The sequence below is a fragment of the Macaca mulatta genome, chromosome 7, assembly GCF_049350105.2.
Source record: "Macaca mulatta isolate MMU2019108-1 chromosome 7, T2T-MMU8v2.0, whole genome shotgun sequence".
In the NCBI taxonomy this organism is placed as follows: Eukaryota; Metazoa; Chordata; class Mammalia; order Primates; family Cercopithecidae; genus Macaca; species Macaca mulatta.
Window position 1 is genome coordinate 148,990,960 of NC_133412.1, and position 22,664 is coordinate 149,013,623.

Sequence of the window (22,664 nt, forward strand, 5' to 3'; positions counted from 1 at the left end):
ATAAGTAAAGTCATAATAGGTGGTGTTTTGTGAATGGCTGCTTTCACTTAGCATAATGTTTTTCAGGTTCATCCGCGTTGTAGCATGAACTTCATTCCCTTTATGGCTGAATAATATTCCATTGTATGGATATACCACAATTTGTTTAGCCATTAGTCAGTTGACAGGCATTTGATTTGTTTATACCTTTTGGCCATTATGAATAATGCTGCTATGAACATTTGTTTGTAAGTTTTTGTGTGGACATATGTTTTTATTTCTCTTGAGTGTATAGCTAGAGTGGAATTGTTGGTTCGTATGAAAACTTATTGTATTTCCTCTTTTTGAGGAACTTGTAAACTGTTTTCCAAAGTGATTTTGCCCTTTTACTAACAGCAATGTTTGAGGGTTCCAGTTTCTCTGTGTCCTTGCCATTACTATGAGTGATCTCTGTTTTTGATTTTCACATCCTAATGGGTATGAAATAGTATCTCTTTTTTGTGGTCATGATTTGCATTTACCTAATGGCTAATGATGCTGAATATCTTTTCATTTGCTTATTGGGTATTTATATATCTTCTTTGGAGGAATGTCTTTTAAATTCTTTGCCCTTTCAGATATTGGTATGTTTTCATTTTTATTGTTGAATGTAAGTGTTCTTTATATACTCTGGATAAGAGCCCTTTGTCAGATAGGATTTAGAAATATTTTTTCCCTACTTGATGGTTACCTTTTTACTTTCTGGAAGCACAAAAAATTTTAGATTTTAATAATGTCCAATTTATCTGTTTTTTTCTATTGTCACTTGTGATTTTTAAAATCTTATCTGGAATACTATTGCCTAATCAAGTGACACAGAGATTTCCTCCTTTTTTTTTTTTTGAGACGGATTGTTGCTCTGCCGCCAGGCTGGAGTGCAGTGGCATGATCTCGGCTCACTGCAACCTCCGCCTCCAGGTTCAAGCAATTATCTTGCCTCAGCTTCCCGAGGAGCTGGAACTACAGGCACATGCCACCATGCTCAGTTAATTTTTGTAGTTTTTAGTAGAGGCGGGGTTTCACCATGTTGGCCAGGATGGTCTCGATCTCTTGACCTTGTGATCCGCCCACCTCGGCCTCCCCAGAGTGTTGAGATTGCAGGCATGAGCCACTGTGCCCAGCCCCAATTATGTTTTATAGTTTAGGCTCTTACATTTAGGTCTTTTGTCCATTTTGAGTTAATTTTTCTGTATGGTATGATGTAAGGGGTCTAACTTCATTCTTCTGCATGTGGATATTCAGTTATATCAACATCATTTGTGGAAAAGAGTATTGTTTCCCCATGGGATTGTCTTGGCACTCTTCTCAAAAATCAATTAATTATAAATGTAAAGGTTTATTTTTAAGGCCTCAGTTTTATTCCATTGACCTATAAGGCTGACTTTATGCCAATATCACGTTGTCTTTATTGCTACAGCATTAGAGTAAGTTTTGAAATCACCAAGGATGATTGTTCCAACTTCACTCTTCTTTTTCAAGATTGTTTAGGCTGTTCTGGATCCCTTGCATTTTCATATGAATTTTAGGATCAGCTTGTCAATTTCTTCAAGAAAAGGCAGATGGGATTTTGATAGGATTATTATCTGTGGATCAATGTGGGGAGTATCTTAACATCAGTCAAGATTTAAACACTAGTAATAGCTATGTTAAGGTGAGTTACAGCTAAGACATGTTTTATAAATAGCCAGTCTATATTTCTTAATACCTGATTTCAAATGAAATGGATATTTTAATAGACAGCTTGAGTCAGAGATATTAAATGGTCCGCTTTAATAAGTCATAAATATGACTATACACATTTGTATATATCTCTGCTAATTCTGGGTAATCATTGTTGTTGTGATTTAATTTTCTAAAATCAGTAATAATAATGATCAGTAATGTTCTGGTTTGAACTGTTTTTTCCCCATGTAAGAAATTCAGTAAGATCATTGTCTTCGGTGGCCTGTGTTATCAGAAAAACTTTTTCAAAACCCTCCCTTTTAATCCTTTCCAAGAAAAGGATAGGGAGCAAAAGAAGTTGGTCAGTTCATAAATATTTTCTGATATCTGTTGCAATTTCTTTTTTGACTCTTGGATTATTTATAAATATATTATTTAATTTTCAGGTAGTTGGGATTCTTTATTTTTATAATTGGTTTGTAGCTTATTTCCACTGTAGTCAGAGAACATTTTCTGAATGGATTAAACAGTAGTAGATGGCAATATACGGACAAAAAAATGTAATTTACAACAGCCTGTAATTGATTGGAGTTAAATTTTTCTGTGGTAATTGAATGCTTTGGGAATAAGAGTAAGATTTTATTTTACTATAGACTTTTTAAAGTTAAATATACAGCGTCAAATTTCAAAGGTCATCACTAAAAGAATAAAAGTATAAATTCTAATCTTATGGGGAGAAGAAAAATGAATTGCGGATAAAAAACATGCAGAAACTTAGGTATATGCAAGCAAGAAGCATAGAAAAAGCAAGATAAATAGAAATTTAAAACATAGTAAATTGGCCGGGCACAGTAGCTTACGCCTGTAATCCCAGCACTTTCAGAGGCCGAGATGGGCAGATCGCTTGAGGTCAGGAGTTCAAGACCAGCCTGGCCAACATGGTAAAACCCAACCTCTACTAAAAATACAAAAATCAGCCAGGCGTGGTGGCTCCGGCCTGTAGTCCCAGCTACTCAAGAGGTTGAGGCAAGAGAATCACTTGAACCCAGGAGGCAGAGGTTGCAGTGAGCCAAGATCACGCCAGTGTACTCCAGCCTAGGCAAGAGAGCAAGACTCTGTGTCCAACTACTAAAAACAAAACAAAAAACCTGGTAAATCAAGTCCAAATATATCAAGAATCAAATAAACATAAATAGGTTAAACTTGACAGATTTTTAAAGTTAAAGAAAAATCCAACTATATGCTGCTTACCAGAGGCACACCTAAGTTTAAGGACACAGAATGTTTAAAAGTAAAAAATTGAAGAAAGAAACACCAGATAAGTACCAACCAGAAGAAAGCTGGTATGGTTGCATTAATGCGTGCTAAAACAGGCTTGAAGATATAAAACTTTCTTACAGATAAGGAGTAACTACATAATGACCAAAAGTTCAGTTCAGTCAAAAGTTTAACAATTCTAAAAGTATCTGCAAATAATAAAATAGCCTCCAAATATGTAACACAAAAATGGAAACAACCACATGAAGAATGTATAAATCCACTGTCTTAGTGGGTGATTTCCACATACTTCTATTAATTATTAATACACTAAACAGATTTTTAAAATGCAGAAAGGATAAAGAGGATTTGAACAAGGAGATAAGTTTATTTATTTATAATATATAGGACTGTGCACCCAATAATTAGACAAAGCACCTCAAGCATACATGATATATTTATAAAAATCTGTCATATCCTACATCATAAACAAGAGAACAAATTGCAGAGACTTGGTATCACACAGCCACATTCTTTGTCCACACTGCAATTAAGTTGAAAGCCAGTAACAAAAAGATATAGAAGAAACCCCCATGTATTTCAAAATTTAAGAGTCAAAGAAGAAATCCGAATGGAAGTAAATTATTAAGTATTAGAACTGAATGATAATGAAAAGTTGTATGTCCAAATAAGTAGAGAGCAATGCAAATTAGTATTTGAAGGGAAATTTACTGGCTTAAATAATTATAGTTGGTGTGCACCTGTAGTCCCAGCTCCCTGGGAGGCTGAGGCAGGAGGATTCCTAGAGCACAGGAGTTTGAGACCAGTCTGGGCAACATAGCAAGATCCCATCTCTAAGAATAAATAAATAAATAAATAAATAAATAAAAACTTATATTTGAAAAGAAGACAGGCTGGAAATTAATGTGCTAAATGTCTGGTTTTAGACATTATAAAAACAACTATCATAAATCTAAAGGATAAAGAAATAATAAAGAAGACATGGGTAAATAATATAAGGAATAGAAAAGCAGACATAGAAAATATAAATACACCCAAAATGACAAAAATAATCTTGTTAACTTTATTCCAATAAAATTGAAAGCTTACATAAAATGGACCAAACTCATACAAACTATAACTTATGTAAAATTGACTCAAGAAGGTGAAGAAAATCTGAATAGTCCTAGAAGCATTAAAATAAGTGATACAGTAGTTGAAAGTCTTAAAGAAAACATAAGGCCTAGATTTATGGGTAAGTTCTAATCTTTCAAGAGGTAGATAATTTTAATATATTTAAAAAAACTCTTCTGGAGTGTGGAAAAAGAGATACTTTTCCTCAAGTTATTCTGTATGGCTAGTTTTATCTTAATAATAGAACCAGTTAAGGAAAGTATTAAAAAGGAAAATTACAGACTGGCTTTGTTTATGAACATAAATGCAAAAATTTGAATCAAAATAAAAGCCAATCAACTCTAGCAACATCTAAAAGAAATAGTACACCATGAGCAAGTTTATTCAAGGAATGTAAGAGGGGTTTAACGTTAGTAAACCTATAAATATCTTTCACCATATTAATATAATAGATTAAAGAAAAATCCATATTCTTCGTCATGGTACATGCAGAAAAAGATTTGATAAAATTCTGTACTCATTCATGATGATAACTCTCAGCTCATTAGGAAGAGGAGACTCCCTTAACCTGTAAAAGGGTATCTGCCAAAAACCTACTAGAGCTATCAGTCTAAATAAGGAAACGTTGAAAGCATTCTCTTTAACATTAAGAACAAGTAAGGATGCCCACTAATATTCCTTCTGTCCAGTGTTTTACTAGAGATCAGAACCAACATAGTAAGATAAGAAAAAGAAATTATAAGCATAAGGATCATCACTTCTTGGCCTTTTGGTTAAGATCAAGTGTAAGCATAAGCATCAAAAAAGAGGAAACAAAATTGTATAACTGCAGATAATATATTGTCTACATAGAAAACAAAATAATTACAGATACATTTTAGAAATAGTTATTTTAGCATAAGATTAATATTAAAAAGTTAATTGCTTTCAAAATTACTTGCCAGAAGTGATAGAAAACAATTTTTTTGATTGTAACAAAATGTAAATAGCATGTAATTTACCATTTGAACTATTTTAAGTTCAGTGGCATTCAGTACAGTCACATTATTTTACAGCCATCACCACCAATAAAAATGTTTTTAAAAATATCACTAATAATAGCATAAAAGCTGTGTCACCTAGGAATACATTTAGAAAAGAAAGGAAGTTTTATAAGACTACATTGAAAGACATAGATATTAGAGATTAACAAAAATTTAAATAAATAAATGAAAATTTAAATAATTGAATTTAAATAAATATACCACGTACATGCATAGGAAGACTCAATATCATCAAAGTTTCCATTTTCATCACATTAATCTCTGTATTCAATACATTTCCAACCAAAATCTCAATAAGTGTGTCATTGAATTTGGTAAGCCTATTCTAAAATGATAATAGAAAGGCGAAGAGCCAAGAATAGTGAGAACCTACTGAAAAAGAAAAACAAGGTGGAGGAGCACCTTATTAATATAAAGGTCTGATACTTAAGACAGTGTGGTATTGGCAAATGTGTAGACAGATTGACCAGTGGAACAGAATAGAAAGTTAGAAACAATCACACAGGAAGATGGAACTTTGATGTATGACAGAGATGGCATTGTAGATCAGAGGAAAGGGAGAGATTTCTCAATAAATGCTTCTGGGGTTGGTTGTTGGTTATCCCCACAGAGAAAGATGAAATTAGATCCCTGCCTCACACCATGTATAAAATCAATTTCAGATGTAAAACTTCCATAATGAAATAAAATAATAAAATAAAGGAAACCATCATTAAGAACTTATGGTATGGAGCAAAAGTAAAAACAAAAGCACAAGTCATATAAGTCAATAAGAAAAAGATAGCCCAATAGAAAAATGATACCAGAAAAGAGGTAACATGTTCAACATCATTATTAATCAGGTACATGAAGACTACAATGGGAATTATTAAGACACTTGACAATACTAAGTGTTGAAGAGGCTATAGATCAACAGGAATTTTCTTTCTTTTTTAAATTTGAGACAGGGTCTCACTCTGTTACCCATGCTGGAGTTTAGTGGTGCAATCATGGCTCACTGCCACCTTGACCTCCCAGGGCTTAAGCAATCCTCACACCAGTCTCCTGAGTAACTGGAACTCTAGGCCCATGTCCCACACCCAGCTAATTTTTTGTAGAGAAGAGATCTCACTTTGCTGCCTAGTCTGGTCTCAAACTTCTGTGCTGAAGTGGTCCTCCTGCCTCAGCCTCCCAAAGTGCCGGGATTACAGGTGTGAGCCACCGTTCCCGGCCCAGAGATGTTTTTCTTTTGTTTGTCGGAGTGTAAAAAAGTACCACTTTGGGGCCGGGTGTGGTGGCTCACACTTGTAATCCCAGCACTTTGAGAGGCCAAGGCAGACCGATCACAAGGTTGGGAGATTGAGACCATCCTGGCTAACACTGTGAAATCCCGTCTCTACTAAAAATAAAAAATAAAAAAATTAGCTGGGCATGGTGGCGGGCACCTGTAGTCCCAGCTACTTGAGAGACTGAGGCGGGAGAATGTCATGAACCCAGGAGGCAGAGCTTGCAGTGAGCCGAGATCACACCACTGCACTCCAGCTTGGGCGACAGAGCAAGACTCTGTCTCAAAAAAACAAAACAAAACAAAACAAAAAACCACTTTGGTATTACTACATAAACTTGAAAATTTACATACTTTGTGACCCAACAATTCCTCTCCTGGGCATATACAAGAGGAGCTCTTCTACATGTGTGCCAGCAGATGTATGCAAGAGTGTTTATGGCTGCATTGTTTATAATGGCAGTATGCTTGCAATAACCACAAGAGCCATTGATAGGGGAATAGAAAAATAAGTTGTGGTGTGTTTACAAAATGGAATGCCAGACAGGAAGGAAAATGAATGATTTTCAGCTATATTTAGCTAGGATAAATCTTGGAAGAGTAGTGTTGAATAACAGAGCAAGTCCCAGGAAATATCTATAGTAGGATACCATTTTTGTAGATCTCAAAGACAAGCAAAGTTTTCTGGTATTTTGTTTGTATATGTATATGCACACAAATATATTTGATAAAACTTTTTGTTTTTTAAAAAAAGAATGATTGATAAGGGGAGATTAGGAATGGGGAGGAACAAGCACATAGGTTAGTGCATATTGTTGAAAATGTAATTCCTAAGTTGGGTATTAAGCTCACAGGTGTTCATTACAATATGCTTATAACTATATATACAGCATTATAAATATTTTGTATGTACTAAATAATATAGTAAACATGAAAAAGTTATAGATTTAGAAAGTCAGTTGTATATGCAGAATGATCACTGTTATATTAGCGTTAATTTTAAAAAGACAGAAAGGAAATAGGTTATGTTATTTCTACTTTTCTGAGTTTAAAAATTTTTTTCAAAGAGGTGACTTTTACAATCAGGGAAAATGTGAACTTTTATTTTATTTTATTTTTAGAGACGGGTTCTCTTTCTGTCACACAGGCTGGAGTGCAGTGGCATGATCATAGTTCACTGTAACCTTGAACTGCTGGGCTTAAGCGATCCTCCTGCCTCAGCCTCCCAAGTAACTAGGACTACAAGCATGAGCCACTGTGCTCAGCTGAATCTTGATTTTAAGTAATTTTTTTGCCAGAATTTCAATGCTTAAATAATAGAATGCTGTGATATTACAGTTGAAAGAAGAAAATTTAAATCTGAAAGGGAAATCAGCCGTTTGAAAATACAAGGTTATTGTTATTTTTCTCATTATACTCCATTTTGCTTTTATCCCCGTTTCCCTTTTGAGCTTTCTATTATGGATGATTTGACAGTGGATGCCACAGACTGTTGACAAGTATAGTTACATAACAAGAAAAACAAATACGAATTATAATGAGTTTCAAAGATATATTTTTTATTCAGTAAGATTAGCAAATTCTAGGATTGGTTATTCCCCATTACATGTAATGAAAATTATTCTTTGTGAAACTTTCATTATAAGCAAAAACACATTAATAAATAATGCATGTGGCAGTTTGGTAATAGGAAGAGTTTCTAGGTTATGGTAACCATTTATTTTTGTGATCATTTGAAGATGGCTTATTTCTCCTATGTTATTAAAGATCCCTAGGGTTCAGTAAAGTATCTGTTGACCTGAGATTTCTGTCATTATCCTATTTTTTTTTCAGGGCTTTGTTTCCTAAATGAGTGAAAACTTTTCTCCGTTTTAGCAGGATCGTGCTATCTAAACAAGCATCATTCAGGAATAGCCAAAACACAAAAAGAGGGAGAAGATGCTTCTTTGCATAGCAAACGATACAACCAAAGTATGGTTACAGCTGAACTGCAGCGGCTAGCTGAGAAGCAGGCAGCGAGGCAGTATTCTCCATCCAGCCACATCAACCTCCTCACCCAGCAGGTACGGATGGTCTGGGGTGCCCAAGAGCTCTTTGGACCTGAGGATAGAATTAGTGACAGGGTACTTTGTCTTTCCCTGTCTTTACTATTCCCATATACTGATGCCTCTTGAATGAGTAATATTAATAGTTAGTTTCAAGCTAAAGGATCAAGTGTTTCCTCTTCAAATTTAAAGAAAATAACTTTCTGTTACAGGCATTGTGAAGTCAGTCAGTCTGCTACTGGATATGATGTACCTATTTCATGGATAAACAGACTTGAATGTTCATCTGTAAATATAATTTTAAAGGATCTTTAAAAATAAGTTCTTTTCTTTGGTAAAATTTTCCACTGAGTTCTAGTCTTATAAATCTTTTTACCAGAATTTTATAACATTACCCTTAAAAAAATTTTTTTTCTGTACTGCCTTTTATTTCATGATCTCAGGATGTTTTATGGGTAACTGATTAATTTCATATTTTATTATACCCTTATCCAATATAATATCATTCTCCCCATTTTACAGATGGGAGGACCTGAGGCTGAAAGAAGTTATGTGATCACGGTCATTCAACAAGCTGGGTGGATAGAAATAAATAACAGGATATTGTCCTTATGCTATATAGATATTAACAATCTTGCAACACAGTGAAGGTAGATGGCACTTTCAAGAGCTTTGTGAGTTCTCTTTGTCCTTCTTGCTGGTTATCCCTGTGGTGTTTAATTGAAGGAAAAGCCATATCTCTTATTCTTTAATGCTAAATGGCATCAAAGTCCTCTAAAGGAATTATCGTAATTTAACTCCACAGTTATATTTTGTTATGTTGCTGATGTGCCAAATTCCTTAATTGGTAGTAACTCTGTAGTGATAATCAAGTCTCGAAAAAAGTGAAGCTGAAAATTACTTTAAGTACATGCTAAAAGTAGGCAACACACTGCTCCCTGGTGGTACCCTACTTCTCTGTATAAAATTTAGGACCAAAACTAAAGCTAAGCGTCTCATGGACTTAGTTTTACTTCAGCCTCATCCCAGCATGTGAAGCAGTAATTATTGTCTTTCTCAAATCCTTAGTTGTTTGAAGGGAGTAAAGAAGTCCTAATGTGAAATAGGAAGCAAAGAACGCTACAAGAACAACGTTGATTCTTGGAGGGAGTTGGATAGTTAGATTTTAGTGACAGAATGATGGGAAGAGGGAATGGGATACCAAGATACGAGGGGAAGAAATTTTCCAATTAAGTGGCTATGAGACGGGAAAGGCCAGCGCTCTGCTACACTTTTATCATTGGGTCACTAACTAGATTATATGTTTCCAGTTTATAAATGGACAGCTAGGAGCACCAAGACATTCAGATTTTGTGATTGTAGTAAAAAAAAAAAACATAGTGCTTACCTATTTCTAGCTCCTATCGTTTGCTAGACTGCAAAGCCTACAAAGTGAAAAGATCCTAATCTTGTGGGAATCCAAGGTGACTGTATCCTGATTGGGAAGTCATCCCCCTTCAGTTCATTTTTTGTTGTCTATAAAGAACTTCAGTGCCAGTGAGTTAAAAGTCCAATAGACTGGTTTGTAGGGATATGAACTTGCCATTAGATGTCAGTGTTAACTTTTAGAGTCTTGGTAGTAGGGTGGTCAGTGCTTGGTACAGTACTGAGGGAGGTGCTGTAGGATGTAATAAGCAGGATGGAGTAGTGGAGATAGAGCTGGATTAGCCATCCACAGACTTGCCACTGACTCCTGTGTGATCTTGAGCAGTTCACTCCATTGTTATTCTGACACTGACTCCTGTATGATCTTTGACAGTTCATGCCACTGTTCTGCCACTGATTAGCTGTGTGATCTTGGATAGTTCACTCAACTCTTCTCCTGACACTGACTGGCTGTGTAATCTTGGACAGTTCACTCTACTCTTCTCCTGACACTGACAAGCTGTATGATCTTGGGCAATTCACTCCACTGTTCTCCTGCCACTGACTAGCTGTGTGATCTTGAGCAGTTCACTCAACTTCTCTTAACCTCAGGGTCTTCATTGATTTATGAGGAAAATACAACAGGGTCATGAGGATATTATGCAAAACCTGTAAATGCAATATATGTGGAAAATATTGTTATTTCAACCATAAAAGGCTTTCAGTAGTAAATGGCTTCTAATTTGGTTAGAAACAAGTTTTTAGATGAAGTGTACTTTTTAGTAGTTTTTCAAAAATTATTGTGGGTACATAGTAGATGTATATATTTATGGGGTGCATACGATTTTTTTGATTTCAGTAGGTTTTTTTGGGGAATCAGTGGTGTTTGGTTACATGGATAAACTCTTTAGTGGTGATTTCCAAGATTTTGGTGCACCTATCACCCAAGTAGTGTACACTGTAACCAATGTGCAGTCTTTTATTCCTCGCCCTCCTCCCACCCTTCCCCTCAGTTCCCAAAGTCCATTATATAATTCTTGTGCCTTTGTGTCCTCATAGCTTAGCTCCTACTTATAAGTGAGAACATATGATGTGTGGTTTTCCATTCCTGAGTTACCTCACTTAGAATAATGGGCTCCAGCTCCCTCCAGGTTGCTGAGAATACCATTATTTTGTTCCTTTTTATGAATGAGTAGTATTCCATGGTGTATATATATGTGTATATATACACATATATATATACACATATATATATACCACATTTTCTTTATCTACTCATTGATTGATAGACATTAGGCTGGTTCCATATTTTTGCAGTTGCAAATTGTGTTGCTATAAATATTCATGTGCAAGTATCTTTTTCATATAATGACTTCTTTTCCTCTGGGTGGATACCAGTAGTGGGATTACTGGATCAAATGGTAGATCTACTTTTAGTTCTTTAAGGAATCTCCATACTGTTTTCCATAATGGTTGTACTAGTTTACATTCCCACCAACAGTGTAAAAGGGTTCCCTTTTCACCACTTCCATGTCAGCATCTATTATTTTTTGATTTTTTTATGGCCATTCTTGCAGGAGTAAGGTAGTATTGCATTGTGATTTTGATTTGCATTTCCCTGATAATTAGTGATGTTGAACATTTTTTCATATGTTTGTTGGATATTTGTGTATCTTTTTTTGAGAACTGTCTATTCATGTCCTTAGCCTTTTTGATGGGATTGTTTTTTTCTTGCTGATTTTTTTTTTTTAGTTCCTTGTAGATTCTGGCTATTAGTCCTTTGTCGGATGCACAGTTTGTGAAGATTTTCTCCCACTGTGTGGGTTGTCTGTTTACTCTGCTGATTATTTCTTTTGCCTGCAGAAACTTTTTAGTTTAATTAAATTATATCTATTTATCTTTGTTTTTGTTGCATTTGCTTTTGGGTTCTTGGCCATGAGGTCTTTGCCTAAGCCAATGTCTAGAAGGGTTTTTCTGATGTTATCTTCTAGAACTTTTATGGTTTCAGGTCTTAGATTTAAGTCTTTCATCTATCTTGAGTTGATTTTTGTATAAGGTGAGAGATGAGGATCCAGTTTCATTCTTCTACATGTGGCTTGCCAGTTATCCCAGCACCATTTGTTGAATGGGGTGTCCTTTCCTCAGGTTATGTTTTTGTTTGCTTTGTCAAAGATCAGTTGGCTGTTAAGTATTTGACTTTATTTCTGGGTTCTCTATTCTGTTCTATTGGTCTATGTGCCTGTTTTTATGCAAGTACCATGCTGTTTTGGTAACTATATCCTTGTGGTATAGTTTGAATTTGGGTAATGTGATGCCTCTAGATTTGTTCTTTTTGCTTAGTCGTGTTTTGGCTATGCAGGCTCTTTTTTGTTCCATATGAATTTCAGGATTTTTTTTTCTAGTTCTGTGAAGAATGATGATGTATTAAATTGTTGAATTTGTAGATTGCTTTTGGCAGTGTGATCATTTTCACAATATTGATTCTACCCATCCATGAGCATGGGATGTGTTTCCATTTGTTTGTGTTATCTATGATTTTTTTCAGCAGTGTTTTGTAGTTTTCCTTGTAGAGGTCTTTCATGTCCTTGGTTAGGTATATTCCTAAGTATTTTATTTTATTTTTTGTAGCTGTTGTAAAAGGTGTTAAATTCTTTATTTGATTCTCAGCTTGGTGGCTGTTGGTGTATAGCAGTGCTACTGATTTGTGTACATTGATTTTGTATCCTGAAACTTTATTGAATTTATTAGATCTAGGAGCTTTTTGGATGAGCCTTTATGGTTTTCTAGGTATATGATCATATTGGCAAACAGCAACAGTTTGACTTCTTCTTTAATGATTTGAACGCCCTTTATTTCTCTTGTCTGATTGCTTTGGCTAGGACTTCTAGAACTATGTTGAATAGAAGTGGTGAAATGGGCATTCTTGTCTTGTTCCAGTTTTCAAGGGGAATATATTCAACTTTTCCACATTCGGTATAATGTTGGCTGTGGGTTTGTCATAGATGGCTTTTATTACCCTAAGGTATGTCCATTTTATGCCGATTTTGCTGAGGGTTTTAATCATGAAGGGGTGCTGGATTTTGTTGGATGCTTTTTCTGTGTCTATTGACATGACCGTGTGATTTTTGTCTTTGATTCTGTTTATGTGGTATATCACATTTATTGACTTGCGTATGTTAAACCATGCCTGCATCCCTGGTATGAAACCCACTTGATTATGGGGGATTATCTTTTTGATATTCTGTTGGATTAGGTTAGTGGCAGAAACCACAATTACTTGTGCACCAACCTAGAATTTTGTTTGGGATTTTTGCATCTATATTCATCAAACAGATTGGTCTGTAGTTTTCTTTTTTTGTTAATGTCCTTTCCTGATTTTGGTATTAGAGTGTTACTGGCTTTATAGAATTATTTAGGGAGGATTCTCTTTTTCTCTGACTTTTGGAATAGTTTCAATAAGATTCGTCTCAATTCTTCTTGAATGCCTGATGGAATTCAGCTGTGAATCCATCTGGTCCTGGGCTTTTTTTAATTGGCAATTTTTAAATTACCATTTCAATCTTGCTGCTTGTTATTATCTGTTCAGAGTTTCTATTTCTTCCTGGTTTAGTCTAGAAGGGTTGTATATTTCCAGGAATTTATCCATCTCCTCTAGGTTTTCTAGTCTGTGCACATAAAGGTGTTTATAGTAGCCTTGAGTGATCTTTTGTATGTCTGTGGTATTGGTTGTACTATCTCTTGTTTCATTTCTAATTGAGTTTATTTGGATCTTCTGTCTTCTTTTCTTGGTTAATCTTGCTAGTGGTCTATCAATTTTTTTTTTTTTTCAAAGAACCAGATTTTTGTTTCGTTTATCTTTTGTATTGGGTTTTTTTGTTTCAATTTTATTTAGTTATGCTTTGATCTTTGTTACTTGTTTTCTTCTGCTGGGTTTTGGTTTGGTTTGGTTTGTTCTTGTTACTCTAGTTCTCTGAGATGTGACCTTAGATTGTCTGTTTGAGCTGTTTCAGGCTTTTTGATGTAGGCATTTAATGCTATGAACTTTCCTCTTAGCACCACTTTTGCTGTGTCCCAGAGATTTTGATAGGTTGTGTCACTGTTATGATTCAGCTCAAGGAATTTTTACATTTCCATATTGATTTCATTATTGACCCAATGACCATTCAGGAGCAGATTATTTAATTTCCATGTACTTGCATGGTGTTGAGGCTTCCTTTTGGAGTTGATTTCCAATTTTATTCCACTGTGGTCTGAAAGAGTACTTGATGTAATTTTGATTGTCTTAAATTTGTTGAGACTCATTTTGTGGCCTATCTTATGGTCTGTCTTGGGGAATATTTCATGTGCTTAAGTTTATGTGAGTTTATGTGTTAGGTGAGTTTCTTGAACTTATATGTTAGTTGAGTTTCTTAAAGACAGCAAATTTTGTATCTTTTAAGGGGAACATTTAGGCCATTTACATTCAACATTATTATTGAGATGTGAGGCACTATTCTGTTCATCATGCTAGTTATTGCCTGAAGACCTGATGATTTTTGCATTGTGTTATTGTTTTATAGGCCCTGTAGGATTTATGCTTTATGGAGGTTCTATTTTGGTGTATTTTGAGGTTTTGTTTCAAGATTTAGAACTTTCTTTAGCAGTTTGTGTAGTGCTGCCTTGGTAGTGGCTAATTCTCTCAGCATTTGTTTGTCTGTCTGTAAAAGACTTTATCTTTCCTTCATTTAAGAAGCTTAGTTTCACTGGATACAAGATTCTTGGCTGATAATTGTTTTGTTTAAGGAGGCTAAACATAGGACCCCACTACCTTCTAGCTTTTAGGGTTTCTGCTGAGAAATCTGGTGTTAATCTAACAGGTTTTCCTTTATAGGTTACCTGATGCTTTTGCCTCATAGCTCTTAAGAGTCTTTCCTTTGTCTTGACTTTAGATAACCTGATGACTATGTGTCTAAGTGATGATCTTTTTGCGATGAATTGCCCAGGTGTTCTTTGAGCTTCTCCTATTTGGATGTCTAGATATTTGGCAAGGCCAGGGAAGTTCTCCTCAATTATTCCCCCAAAATAAATTTTCCAAACTTGGATTTCTCTTCTTCCTTGGGAACACCAGTTATTCTTAGGTTTGGTCGTTTAACATAATCCCAAACTTCTTAGAGGCTTTGTTCATTTTTGTGGATCCTTTTTCTTTGTCTTTGTGGATTGGGTTAATCAAAAGCCTTGTCTTCGAGCTCTGAAGTTCTTTCTTCTACTTTTTTGATTCTATTATTGAAACTTTCCAGTGTATTTTGCATCTTTTTAAGTGTGTCTTTTATTTCCAGAAGTTATGATTGTTTTTTATCGATGGTCTCTATTTCCCTGGAGATTTTTTTGTCCATATCTTGTATTATTATTGTTATTATTATTTAGTTTCTTTAAATTGGTTTCCACCTTTCCGTGGTGCCTCCTTAAGTAGCTAAATAATCGACCTTTTGAGTTCTTTTTCTGGCAATTTAGAAATTTCTTCTTTGGATCCATTGCTAGTGAGCTAGTATGATCTTTTGGGAGTGTTAAAGAACTTTGTCTTGTCATATTACCAGGATTGTTTTTCCAGTTCCTTCTCATCTGCGTAGTCTGTATCAGAGGATCTGGGTTCAAGGGCTGCTGTTCAGATTCTTTTGTCCCACTGTTTGGTTCCTTGATATGGTATTCTCCTTCTTCCCCTAGGGATGGGGCTTCCTGAGAGCCAAACTGCAGTGATTATTATTGCCCTTCTGGGTCTAGCCCCCCAACAGAGCTGCTGGGCTCTGGGCTGGTACTGGCAAGTTTCTGTGAAGAGTCCTGTGATGTGATCCATCTTCAGGTCTCTCAGCCATGGCTACCAGCACCTAATCTGGTGGAGGTAGCAGGGGAGTGAACACTGTGGACTCTGTGAGGATCCTTTGTTATAGTTTTGTTTCGTGAGCTGGTTTTCTTGAATGCTGGTTGTGGTAGTGGTTTTTTGGCCTCCAGCCAGGAGGTGGCGCTTTCAAGAGAGCATCAGCTGATAGAAGCTTGCCCTAAGGTTGCCTGGATAAGTATTCAAGTTTCTCAGGTGCTGGGCAGGACCATAGAGCTCCCAAGATATTGTGTCTTTTGTCTTTAGCTACCAGGATGGGTAGAGAAAGACCATCAGGTTGGGGCAGAGTTAGGCGTGCCTGAGCTCAGACTCTCCTTGGACAGGGCTTGCTGTGGCTGCTGTGGGGGATGGGGGTATGGTTCTCAGGCCCATGGAGTTACTTTCTCAGGGGGATTATGGCTGCCCCTGCTGCGTCATACAGGTCACCAGGGAAGTAGGGGAAAGCCAGCAGTGGCAGACCTCACCCATTTCCCATGCAGCCAACAAGGCCAATCTCCTGGGGTGCATAAGATATTTTGATATAGGCATATAGTGTGTGTTGATCATATCAGGATAAAGGTATCCATCACCTCAAGCATTTATCCTTTCTTTGTATTACAGACAATCCAGTTATACTCTTAGTTACTTTAAAATGTACGATAAATTATTGTTGACTGTAATCACCCTGTTGTGCTATCAAATACTAGATCTTATTCATGCTAACTATATTTTTGTACCCATTAACCATCCCCACTTCCCCCCACCCTCCGTACTTTGTTGTTGCAAAGCTCAATTATAGGTTGTTCAACCCTTTCCCTTCAGAGGAAGTGATTCCTTAATTTGGAATTTGCAAAATTCTGTCATTGATTATTCTTTTTCTGGTAAATAACTAATAGCATGTTATAATGGTTCAGTATAGATTCTGGTATATTTGTTTACCAACAGTTTCCCTTTTTCTCTAGTTATGTTTAAAAAGAAATTTACTTTAGTTTCTTACTCACTGAGTCAAGTGATACAATGTCTGTAGCTTTCTAGAAAGAGGTGGATTTCCAGTCAGAAAGTGGTGAGAGTTCTGCTCTTCTCTCTGGAGTTAGGGTGTGAAAACTTAAACTTAGCTGTTATGAGAAACAAGTTTGTGTCCAGTAATCACTTTAAATGTTTTTATTTTCTCTTACCTGTTTTCAGATTCTCGATTCCTGTTTTCTATTTGTGCTTTCTTTTCTTTGTTTTCCCTTTTCTAACAGGTTTAATTAGTATTTTCTCCCCTTTTAAAAATAAGATTTATTCTGGATATGTTTATTCATTCTATTTTATTGTTTTCTAATTCAGTGTTTTCTTGCCTTATCTTTACTAATTCCTTCTTTCTGCTTTCCTTAGCTTTGTTCTACTATTTTGGTATTTCTCCCCACCTTGAGTTAGATGCTTAATTTATTTTCATTCATTCTTGGTATTTTTTTTCACTATATAAAAGCTATGAATTTTTCTCCAAGCATTGATTTCATTATATTGCATAAATTCTGATATATCTTTAATTGGCTTTCTGGGCAAGGAGTTAAGAGATATTCTACTAACTAAGCAAAGTTGAATTTAAATTACTTGTGCTATTTTGGAAGATGAGTATAGACAATTGAAGTTGTTGGGTATTTCTGAAAAATCATTATATTTGGCCTATAATTTCAACTGCTTAGCCTATTAAAACTTTTAGTGGCATTTCCTGTAAAACTTTTTATTTCATTGTGTTTGTGTGTGCATGTGTATATGTATGTATTTAAAAAACATTTTGCTAGGCTCTTACGAGTCTTCTAGGTTTTGGTACTAAGCCATGGGAATGATATAACACATAGTCCTCAGCATGAAATAACTCATTCTCTTGTAATGGTAGCAGCTACATAAACAGATGATAATAATAACATGGAATATGCATGACAGAGATAGTCTGAGGGAATAACAACCACTGAAAGAGGCCCCAAACCCAGCTTGTGGGTGGGAGTGGGGAGAAAGCTGAACTAGCCTTCTTGGAAGAGATTATATCTAAACTGAATCTTAAAGGTAGGCAGGTAGATGGCAGAAGGGGAGAAACAGTTTACGGAATAAAAATTTGCTTGTGCATATGTAGGGAAACGAGAGACAGGCTAAGGATGTCACAGGATGGAGAGTCAGCAGAGACTAGCTAGGAATGAAGTTGAGCGAGAAGACAAGGGCTGGTTCATGGAGAGCTTTCATGCCCTGTGAAGGAACTTGTCCTTTGTTTCATAGATGATGGAGATCCTCTGAGACATAATTGCTTTGCCTTTTAGCTGGACCACTCAGGTAGCTTGAAGAGGATGGATTTGGAGGATGAGGCAGTGTCACTCCTTTTTCCTCCATGCTCGCTGGTGAAGATAATGAGGAACATTGAACTAGCCAAAGGTAAAGAAGCAAAGTATTGTAACAAGCCAAATATTTGATGATAAAATGTAGAGGGACTCAGAATTTACATTAGAGGTTAGATTCTTAAGAAATCTGTATGGCAAAAACAGAAGCTCATATCCTGTATAGTTACTAGTACTCTGCTGTGATTTAACTTTGTTTATAGCTTAAAACACATAAAAATATCGAACTCTCCCTGCCACGTGAGCAGCGGCCACTTCTGAAAATCTGTGCAAGCACGGGTATACTTGAAATAAAAAGAGATGAATGTTCTCAGCTACAACCATTCAACAAATAACTTACAAATCTGAGCAGAGAGCAGGTCAAATTTAATTCTTTCCCTTGGCCCAAGAGAAGCTGGTTATCTTTTGGAGATGAGATCTTTTGGAAATCTATGTGTATGTCCCTGAAGGCAGGGTTTTCTAGAAACATCTTGCACCTGGACTGGGGGCAGGAGAAGTGCTGTGGTGGCCAACAGGGTGCTGAGCTTCCCTGTGAAGTCTCACTATCTCTGCCTGACTCCATGCTGGAAGGGAGTGTAGTGCTCTGAAGAGATGTAGCCCTTTGTGGTTATTGCCATTAGTGAACAGAAGAATGTGGTGAATTAGCCCAGCTTTGTGGTGAGAAGTGGGAGGCAGGGAATCAGAGGGAGCGCTGGCCCTCTCCATGCAGGCAAGTGTGAGATTGCAGGACCCAGCTATCATTAGGAGCAACTCCAGCTCTTCCAGCCTGGGAGTTTAATCAAAGGGATAACAGCAGACCACCCAGGCGGGGTCTCCAGTGTGAACGAATGTGCTGTGTCAGTCTCTGCTCCCTAGCCAGCCAGTGCCCGGGATGTGGCCAGGCCTCCTGGAAATGTGCTGACAGATACAGAGAGGGGAGGAGATACTTTTTGCTCTTCACATTTTTCATTTAGATGGAGAGTGGGGAAAAAAAATCCGTTCCATTTCTTTCATTTTTCTTGCTCCTTACCCTGAGACTTCCTTGCCTGTTCCTAGAGAAAGAGAGATGCGGAGGTACATAACGCTTGGTTCACAGCAGTTAAACTCTTTCACTCTCTCTTTACAAAGGAAATCGTTATCATTTCTTCTGCTTCAGCAGCTACCACTGTAAGGGTGCACAGTGGACCTTGAGTGAATCTCAATTTCAGAAATTCCAAATGAAGAGAGACGTAGCTAAATCTTTGAAATGGTTACAAATGTTCTCTAGGATTGAGGCAGATGGCACCCAGTTTATCACAAGCTTCACCAATTGGCACTGGAAACTCTTTCTGCCTCCTTAGTTTATCTAGACACATTTGAACTTATGTACATTTGTGCTCAGATTTTGTGGTCGTTTGCTAACTCTAGTTCCTTTAGTTTCATATTCTTTCTTAGTAGAAAAAGTTGTTGTTCTTTGTAGCATATACAATATTCTTTCCCATTTCTAGAAGCAGAAAAAGGTAAATAGAAAAAGGCATAAGCCTTTTGAGTCAGCAAGACCTTGGATAAGTTGTCTAACCTCCCTGTGCCTTGATTTCCTCATCTGTAAAATGGGGTAGTTTTGGTATCAAGACCAATTCTTCTCTTGGCTACTTGTGCTTCTCTGTTCCAGGACCCGGCTCTAGTTGATCTGATCTAATTTACTAGCTTTTCTAGGTCTCAAGTCTTGAAGCTCTCATTTTCTTTAGTTCCTGGCCTACTGCATGATCTCTTGTTTTAAAATAGCCTTTGTTTTACTCTGCCACCCCTTCAAACTCATCTTCCTTGTACTGCCAAACTTCTTTTAAAATAACACCCCCTTGTTGGCTCTAGTCTGCCTCCTGCCCCTCCATCCCCGCACACTTGCTCTTGCAGTCTGACTTCATCTCTTACATTTGTCCATCTCTGTCTCAAAGGCCACTCATGACCTCAGAATTGCCAACTTCAGTCACTGTTTTTACTGTTCTTCCTTTAGCATGTGGCTATTATTAACTGCTTCTTAGGTGAAAATTTCCCTTAGCTTTTCTAACCCTTCAGTAATTCCTCTGAGAGATCATTCCTTCCTCCTGCTCTCCCTGAAAATTAGATTCCATTTTCAACAGGTTTTTCAGAACCACTGGCATATAGACCTTAGGTGTATAAAGTTGATCATAGCAGAGTAGCTCTGGTTGAAGAAGGTGGAGTGGCCCCTGGGCATCTGCTTCTCCCTGGTCTTTTGGGATCCTCCAGCATATCTCTGAATTCTAGACTGCAATCCTCAGAACTTTTTTTTCCATAGTTTCCCCTGGAGTAAAGTTCCTTTTCCTATGATTTCATCCTGGTACTTCTCTGTGGATTTCTCCCAAATATATACCTTTAGTTTGAGCCTCCTTGCTGAGAGTCAGGTCCAAATTTCCACCTGTGAGACATTTCCACCTAACTATATTGCACAACATTCAAAATACTTGATGTATTTTGAGCATATTTTGAAAATACTCAGAAAAGTCTTAAACATATTTAAAACTTATTTGCCTCTTTTTGTTCTGCTCTATATTAGTGACATTGCAATTCTTGGAATTCTAGAATCCCAGGGAATTTAGGAATGGAGCCGTTGGTTTATCAGTGCCTCTCTTCACTTCCTCATTCTATGTCCAGGCAGTTGTCAAGATTCTACAGTGTCTCTGATACCTATCCTGTTTTTCACTTTTCCATTTACTGTCCTGCTTAAGACCTTTATTATCTCTCGGATGGACAGCTGCAATTACCTTTTCAGTGGTTTCTTGGCCAGTTTCTTCCTGTTCACCTTAGTCTTTGCTTTGCTCTGAAAGATTCTTTTTTTTTTTTTTTTTTTTTTTGAGATGGAGTCTCACTCTGTTGCCCAGGCTGGAATGCTGTGGTGCACGATGTCAGCTCACTACAATCTCTGCCTCCCAGGTTCAAGTGATTCTTCTGCCTCAGCTGGGATTACAGATGCCTGCCACCATGCTGGGCTAATTTTTGTATTTTTAGTAGAGATGGAGTTTCACCATCTTGGCCAGAGTGGTTTCAAACTCCTGACCTCAAGTGATCCATCGACTTTGGCCTTTCAAAGTGCTGGGAATTCAGGTGTGAGCCACTGTGCCCGGCCATAATGGATTCTTTCATAAATCACAAGGCTCATCATGGTACTCTTCTGCTTAAGAATCTCAAGGGCCTTCCAGTTGTCTATAATGGGAAGCCCAGGCTATTAAATGTGATTCAAAGCCTTTATTTAGAATCTGGCTCCAGGCTACTTTTCCAGCCTGTCTCCCTCCTATCACACATGTTTTAGTGCAGCTCAACTAGAATTTCTGTTAGTCTCCGTTCCTTTTGCTATCTCCTCATGGAAAATGTTCCCCAGTCGCCATGTCTAATCTGGGCATCTGTCCAGACTCAGTGTAGATGCCACTTCACTCATATGCACACTATTTCACTCATCACACTAGATATGTCAAGATAGCTGTCTCTTTTAACAGACAGTGAACTCCTTGAGGGCAGTGTCCTTTGTTGCCTCAACACCTGACTCATTGGTAGTACTCCAAAAATGTGCTGATTCGACCGGAACACAAGGTAATTCATTGAGAACTGGATCATGTCCATTTTTTCACCAGTTTTTCCCCAGCTTGCTAGATATTAGTAGTATGCACTCACTATGTATTTTTTGAATAAATATGTAAATGAAGAACCCTCTGCTGCCTTAGCCAGAAGTCATCTTTCTATTCTCTGTGCTCTTTAAGTCCTTCATTACTTTTTATAACAGATCTATTATAATTATTTTGCATCTTTTCTTTCCTGTTTTGCACTAAACTACATGATGCAGTTCTTTCTAACGCATCACCTAGCGCAAGGCCTTGCACTTGGCAGTCATCACATGCTTGCTAAATTGAAAAGAATTTCTTTTTTACATTTTGTAGGTTTTTATATTTTCTTTAAAAACAATTGATGGCTGTGTGCAGTGGCTCACTCCTATAATCCCAGCACTTTGGGAGACCAAGGTGGGTGGATCACTTGAGCTCGGGAGTTCTAGGCCAGCCTGGGGAGCATGGCAAAACCCCAACTCCACACACACACAAAAAAAGACAAAAAGTAGCCGGGTGCGGTGGCATGTGCCTGTAGTCCCAGCTACTCTGGAGGCTGAAGTGGGAGGATCGATTGAGCCCAAGAGGTCAAAGCTGCAGTGCGCCATAACTGCACCACTGCACTCCAGCTTCGGCTACAAAGTAAGACCCTGCGTCAAAATTTTTTCATTGATGCGACCATACCTGCCCTTCATAATTAAGCAGTTGACATTAATCAGATGCTTACTTTGTACTAGGCACTGTGCCTAGGACTTTATATGCATTATCTCTTTAACCCTAATGAGGTGTAGGTACTTACTTTTTACCAATTAAGATGAAGAAATAGAAGCTGGTAGGATAAGTGACTCTGCTAATGTCACACAGATGGCAGGTTACTGTGCTAAGACTCAAACTCAGCTCTATCTGACTCTATATTCGTTACCTCAGTGTTTTCCTGCTTCTTTCGTTGTGAATAAGGACTCAAACCTCTCATTAGGTGAGAGTGACTGAACTTCAGCCTGTGAGCATGTTGTTCCATGATGTTGCTACAGAGTTGTAGCCA

The 22,664-nt window shown here is 37.1% G+C and overlaps 1 protein-coding gene across 50 annotated transcripts in view; it reads left to right on the forward strand.

Annotated features, from left to right (window-relative positions):
- Positions 1-22,664, forward strand: part of TTLL5 (tubulin tyrosine ligase like 5) — a 290,959-nt gene that overhangs the window by 120,387 nt on the left and 147,908 nt on the right. For 25 of the 50 annotated variants that reach the window (XR_003731645.2, XM_015144156.3, XM_077941500.1 and 22 more), the window contains one exon: positions 8,254-8,441. Coding sequence is in view for 48 of the 50 variants with exons in the window: in XM_015144156.3 (XP_014999642.1) it covers positions 8,254-8,441 (188 nt within the window). In the remaining 2 variants the exon portion in view is untranslated. The remainder of the gene's footprint in view (positions 1-8,253; positions 8,442-22,664) is intronic. The other 25 variants (XR_013396464.1, XM_077941492.1, XM_077941501.1 and 22 more) reach the window with 1 other exon arrangement.